This window comes from Papaver somniferum, chromosome 4 (assembly GCF_003573695.1).
Source record: "Papaver somniferum cultivar HN1 chromosome 4, ASM357369v1, whole genome shotgun sequence".
NCBI lineage: Eukaryota > Viridiplantae > Streptophyta > Magnoliopsida > Ranunculales > Papaveraceae > Papaver > Papaver somniferum.
Genome location: NC_039361.1, coordinates 44,624,681 through 44,631,628, shown reverse-complemented (window position 1 = coordinate 44,631,628; position 6,948 = coordinate 44,624,681). Strand labels below are relative to the sequence as shown.

Below are 6,948 nucleotides of genomic sequence, written 5' to 3'. Positions count from 1 at the left end.
TCTTGTTCACGGTTGGGAGAATGGTCAGGATGTCTATTTTGATGTTATTGTTGTTTCACCATTCACTGGCGGGGGAGTTCGTACTTTTATACCCTGTCAAGCCATTTGTAGAGCTACTACGCGTAAATGCAATAAATATCTAGACAAGTGCTCTCTTCATGGGTATGGCTTTGTTGTTTTAGCTTTTTCGACTTTAGGAGAGATGGGCGAATAAACTATCATTTTCTTGACGAGTTTGACGAATTTTATCACAAACCATGACGCTAATTATAAGATAGGCGGTACTCTTTTCTATAGAATAGGTTTAGCTATCTAACAGGGTGTTATTGTAATCGACTGCTTTTTGCAGCTTTATATATTAATATTCTTCTTCTTTCTCAGTTTGAAACAATTTTTTTTTATGTTTCTTTTGATGAGGAAATAAGAATATTTGTAGTCTTACATATGCATGCATTCCAAGGATTCCCTTGATTGACAACCGCACAATTAGGTTATCTGATAGTACTATTGAACATTGAAGCACGTATAGACTTTCAAGATACATTAATATTTAACTCATGGGATCGTTGATCTGGGAATGAATAATGACATCTTGAACAACGATGAGCTTTGATTGGCCACCATTTTCTTCTGGTAGTATCTCCCCACCAATTTCCTTAATAAAACTCTCTTTCTCTTTCTCACTGCTCACAAATATGATCTGCATATGCACAACATACACACAGTAACTTAACAAAGACATGATGATCATTTCTACAAAAAGAAAAATATTGGCATATCCATAGAATTACTGGAAGTTAGAAAGACGAACACTTACTCTTTCTTGGATATCTTTATCTAGAAAGACAGAAAACATCCTCCAGAAACTAACAAAGAACCCTGGGGCATTTAACATATACATTTTTCCTAGTCTCCCGGGATAGTAAGCCTGCATCAGTAAAAATGATAAATGTGAGGACTGTATCCACTTTGAATTGATCGAGGTCAATTCTTTTGATAGAGCACTTAAACGGTCTGTTGCTCTGGGTGATATCAGCAATGGAACTTGTCTGCCAAATTTACATTCTCAGTTGATATATGACCCATCTACTTGAGTGTTGCAATTTATGGTCATGGTGTTGTAACTATGAAGCTCGGTTGTAAAGTAGTAGTGTACAAAATAAAATCCGAATTACCGTGAAAAATAATTTTAGAAGTTACATACCTTCAGAAGGTTGCAGGTAATAGTGAAACCACGGGCGTCAATACTCTTATAAGGGAAACTTTTTAAATCCACGGCTGCCATTATCTTTTCATTCCCTATTTCTTTTCCCTCATTGAAAGAACTAAATATATACCAAGGAAAAGATTAGCCTTTTCGATATTGTCCGACTCTCAACAACTTAACCATTTTATTGGAGGTATATGGAAAACGAATCTTTTTAGCAGAAACACTTTCAGTGATACAAAATATCAAAAAAATTGCACATAATGTACCTGGATATTGCTTTGTCAAATAGATAGACTATGAACTCTGCAAAATGAAAAAACACAATGAAACCAAAGTAAACTAGAGGATCAAAAATTCTAGATTTCTCAAATCTTGAAAGAGAGAAATCGAGCGTAGATCTATACTTCTGAAAGTCTATCTGTCCTGCGTAATGAGTGGCGTTTTAGAATAAGAGACTCAAGACAGGACCTAAAAAAAGTCAAAAATAGACTACTGTGTAATGAGTGGCATTTTACTATGTTTCTCAAGGATTTCTTGGTATTGTCAAATACGCTGACATTGTAAAATTGATATTTTGATTATTTGGTAAAGTGTGACAAATATCTTACTCTTAAATTGAAGTGGATCCTTGGATGCTGAAGTGAAGTGTCTGCTACTTATACAGATCAGAAATGGATGTTGTCCGATTTTAGTCAGGCCTTGTAAGTAAATCTTTTTATCACCCAATTGATCTGCTATTTCGCTCTCAGGTATGAAACCTAATGGAACGAATTCTTCCCTCCATTTTTCCCGTTCAACAAACATCATTGCAGCCTTTTCTGGGTTCATTGATTTTGCTTTCAGAAATCTTAAAAAGGTTTGATCCAAACACTTCTGAAATAAATGAAAATGCAATACATCAAGAACAATATAGTATATCTGTTTGCAAGAAAATTGTTTAGTTTGTTTGCTAAAGTTACCTGAGTTGGAATTCCTTGGGTCTCCACTAGTTCCCGCATCTTGCTTACTGCCATTTCATGTTTTTGGTCCATGTTTGATTAGTTGTAGAATGATATCGAGGATTTCAAGAATCACTTCAATTTATACAGATAGGAGGGGAGAGTAGGTGGTTGAAATATAAAAGCGGGTGGGGTAGAATTATACCAAGATCCATATATTTATATAAGCAAACTGTTACAGGAGTTTCCAAAGTTAACAACCTTGGATACAAAGACATACTCCCTCCGTCTCCTATATATATATATATATAAGGCGGAACAGTGGAATTCTGTTAGAAAAATTTTGGTTTTTATAAATTTTTCTAATGTTCCCTGATTTATCCTCATTAATTCCAATACATTTGTCTAGGAAATATGAAAAATTTCAATTTATTAAGAGTTTATATCCCACTAAAATATTGAAAAGTGGAATTGTTCTTGGGAATTACTAAAAGCATTAACTAAATTTGTTAACATCATGCTCTTTAATAAGGATAAATATGGAAGAAATCATATTGGAATTGTTTTTAAGCTTATCTATAGGGACTAAAGAATTTTACTTCTCCGCCTTTACATTGGAGACAGAGGGAGTACTAAACAACGAGAGTCTAAATAGAGAAATACTTGGACTTGAAGCTAAAGTTATCAAAACGTGTGAGCATTGCCATGCTCATCACGTATCCTTAACAACAAATTGCCAGTTAAACTGCTGAAGGATGGGCATGCATGGGCATGTTGCATTGGTAGGTAACGGGGTTGTATAACTACGTAAGCTCAAGAACAATGCGGTGAAAAAAAAACAAATTCTTTCCTGCAGTGCTCTATATCAATGAATGGACGTGGTGGGTAGCAAGCTGTTTACCTGCAAAAAGTACTTGCACAAAATGAGAACAAAAAGAAAAAAATCCACTGTCAAACAGATCGGTTAGATAGCATTCATACTTCCCTAAATAGTTGATTTTCGATGTTCTGTCGCAGCCTTGACATGACGGAGCTTTTTACAGTCGATCAAAGAGGTGGAATGCATTGCAGAAACAGGTGAAAAGGGACAAACACATGTTACACGCCCAACCTCGCATACTTATCTACAACACAATCTCCATCACATTTATATCATGAGCGTTGAGCATCTATTACCAGATAGAATCATAGAGATATGCTATCAGATGTACACGACGTGCATTTCTCCACCACATGAAGATTTCTACACCAAAATCGATGATTATATCCTTTTCGAAAATTCATTATATATTGGCGAACTTATAAGCAATCATATCACATCTCGTACCCGCTCAGGAAATATTCCAAATAATTGGGTAATTTCTATTTAATATTATCTTTATCTAGTGATGCCTATAAGAGCAAGGGTAATGGGTAGTGTCATCATTTCAAATGAAAGAGTGCACTACCAATTTGAGCAAATTAGGCTCTCATATGGGTAGGTTTCAACCCATTTTTCCTCCAAATCCTTCCACACACTCGTTCAGGCGAACGAGTAGTTGGGAGTTTCACACTAGACGGGGGACTATCCCCTGTCAGGAAAAAGAAACTTTTAGTACAAAATGGGGGACAGTCCCCCGTTAAAAACTTTTTTTTTTCGTTTTTTTTTTTTGACGGGGGACTATCCCTCGTGTATGCAGCCTTTTTTGTAGGTTTTTTTGTTTGACGGGGGATTGTCCCTCTTCTAAGAAGAATTTTTATTTTTATTTTTTTGGACGGGGGACAGTCCCCCGTCTGGTCCAAAATCCGATTTTTTTTTTTTTGACTAAACGGGAGACTGTCTCCCATGTTGTGTTTTTTCTTTTTTATTTGCCCATAGTAGCTTCACTCGCTCATATGGACGAGTAGTCTTTCATATGAAAGAGTTAGTCTCTATTTGGAGACTACCCATAGCCTTTGCTCTAAGCATCGACGCCATATATAGTTCAGCGGATATATTAAAGAAAAAAAAAGGGATAATTTGTTTAAATCTCGGTTCTTCAGTTATAAATAAAAATAAGAATTAAATTTGTACAAGTTTAATAAAATAATTTTGTTAATCAAATCAACTGTCTAGAATAATAACTTTGCACTCTTAAAGACTGTAACTGAACTCATAGATCAGGTTAACTATCGGGTTGTTTTGTGGTCTTGTGACTCAAATACCTTTAGATTTGTTGACTCTAATCTTATTTGGAGCCATTGGGAGAATCTGATGCATATGTAAAATGTAATGGATTCCTTGTTTTCTTTTGTTTTTCTTTACCTTGTGTAAAGTTTTTTTCTTTTTTCCTTTTAATATAACCTTTTCTTCGAAAAAAATAGATTTGGGAAAAAATCCTAATTTTTGCAATAAGAAAGGATGAAATCAACTCAAAAACTGATTCAAACCGTAATTGGATATTTTTGGAAAATTTTAGGTTATATAAAATAATGAAAGTACTTGCAAAATAAAACTATATGCCACAAACGACGACCCAAACGGACTCCTAATGAAGAAGTTATTAAGGAAACAAAAACTTTCATAAAATGGCAAAAATCACCTTTTGAAACCCTAAACGATAGAATTTGACTAAAATCACGTCTTGATCATTGGCCTGTTTTCAATCAATTTAGACTCGAATTGAGCTAAATTACAGTATTCGGGTTTTTAGCCTCTAGATACGCTATAGCTGCCTCATCGACATCAATATAAAATCTAATTGTTTAGGAGATAATCCAGATTACTAGATATTTTCCAAGAATGGATATTGTTGGAACAATTGCTGAAAATAGCCTGCAAAACAATCATAAACCAAACAAATAAAAAATATTATGGCTGAGTCACGACCAGGTCGCTCTCTTTAAGACGTTTCGCGGCTCTACCCAAGATTGTGCAAGAATTTCTTCCATGTCGCGTCGTTCACAGGATAAAACAGCCGAGTAAATATCTTTCACAATCACTCTTGCATTTTGAGAGTATGTGATACTTGTACACTTCTATTCTTGCTCAAAATCAAACTTGTAGAAAACAAGTGATGATCACACACTAGTTTCCTTTCTCTCAAAAATCTTATTTTTTCTTTAAAACTCCAAAATAATTAAAGAAAAACTCTCTTTTGTTTTCCAACCAAAAATCTGTTTTATAATCAAGGGATCTTAATAATGTTTTAATGAAAACATTAATCTGGTTTAATGTAAATCATTACTCTAGTAAGATGAAACGGTAAAGGAATTTATGAAATGAATAAATTTGTTTTATGAGTATCATTAAGATTACCAAAAATAACTTTAATAAAAAATATTAAATGGAAATAAATTTTGTTTTAAAAATATATATTTCCAACAATCCCCCACTTATATTTTTTAAAACATTGAGAAAGATTTATATAGTGATGTGCATATGTAAATGTATCTTTCGATTTTGAACCTTTACGTAGTGCTAGATTCTCTCAAAATCTAACCATAGAGTGAACGTAAGTCTTTAAACTCTAGGAGATAAGAAAATTGTCTAACACACACAAAACTATACTAGTATAAAGTCTAAAGCCAGCACATTACGGCCCTATGCTTGAATGTCGGTTTAATGAATGATCTAGAGAACTGCCCATATCCTCATAGAAAGCGGCCACACTTTCACATCCATATAGGTGAGTCTATCAAGAGTACTCTTGTAGCTAAGTGTCCCACTCTAAATAGAGATATAAACATCATTAAGAGTTTTAGAAACAAAAACTCAACCTTAACTCGCTTCAGGATATCATGCGTAGGATGAATTCTCGAAAGCATGATTCTGTGTCTCTACATATTACTCGTGACTTAGCCTCATTTGAACCTACATTTTGGGATCTCCATTCATAGGTAGGGATTACCTTTTGAACCTACTTCTGGAATCTTGAGTTATTGGTTGAGTTATAGGTTGAGTGTCCATCACGAACAACTATGTCCATATCATTTTGGGATCTCCATTCATACGTAATAGATTGTTGCTGTGATGGTCAAGTTCATGTTCAGGAGGGGCGAAATTGATACGAGAATAAGTTTGTTTTTTACTACCTGCGCTTTCATTGAAGACTGATCGATCAATTTTAGGGATGATAATGTCATCACAACGAGTAAGATCAAAAGTATTGTTTGAAGTACAAAGAGATAACGAGTTTAATTCTGATTGTGATAATGATCTTAAATCTATTATAGATAATGACTCTAGATGTAAGGGTTTTGATACTGAGGATATAGAATCAACAATCGCCATTACTGGATTTCGGGAAGAGAGTTTTCGGTTTCTTTTCTCAGACTTTGTTTATGTGAGAATAAAATCCCACACACCACACCACCACTCCACAACACTCTGTTGTTGAAGTAAGACCGCGTGTTGCTGTGAGAAGAAGGATTTTATAGACCCGTAGTACACGAGACAACTTTTGTTCTATAAATAATTAGGTTGCTCCGAGATAATCCATTGAAAAGGAGAAGTCCATAGCATAAGCAGAGTCTTTTCCAATGCGATAAAGTAACATAATATCTATTTTTCTTTGATAAAGGGGTATTTCCATGGGTTTGCCTTGGTATCGTGTTCATACCGTTGTGTTGAATGATCCCGGCCGGTTACTTTCTGTCCATATAATGCATACAGCTCTAGTTTCTGGTTGGGCTGGTTCGATGGCTCTATACGAATTAGCCGTTTTTGATCCCTCTGACCCAGTTCTTGATCCAATGTGGAGACAAGGTATGTCCGTCATACCTTTCATGACTCGTTTAGGAATAACGAATTCCTGGGGTGGTTGGAGTATCACAGGAGGG

At 34.9% G+C, this 6,948-nt stretch overlaps 1 protein-coding gene across 1 annotated transcript; it reads right to left on the bottom strand.

Moving 5' to 3' along the window:
* Positions 1-303: 303 nt before the first annotated feature.
* On the bottom strand, positions 304-2,416 carry LOC113275331 (SEC14 cytosolic factor-like). The gene is made up of 6 exons (XM_026524810.1): positions 2,170-2,416; positions 1,819-2,083; positions 1,477-1,513; positions 1,205-1,325; positions 818-928; positions 304-700 (listed from the first exon to the last, which is right to left on the bottom strand). Exons 1-6 carry the CDS (start codon positions 2,239-2,241, stop codon positions 551-553), a joined length of 756 nt encoding a protein of 251 aa, XP_026380595.1. The 5' UTR covers positions 2,242-2,416; the 3' UTR covers positions 304-550.
* Between the last annotated feature and the right edge of the window lie 4,532 nt (positions 2,417-6,948).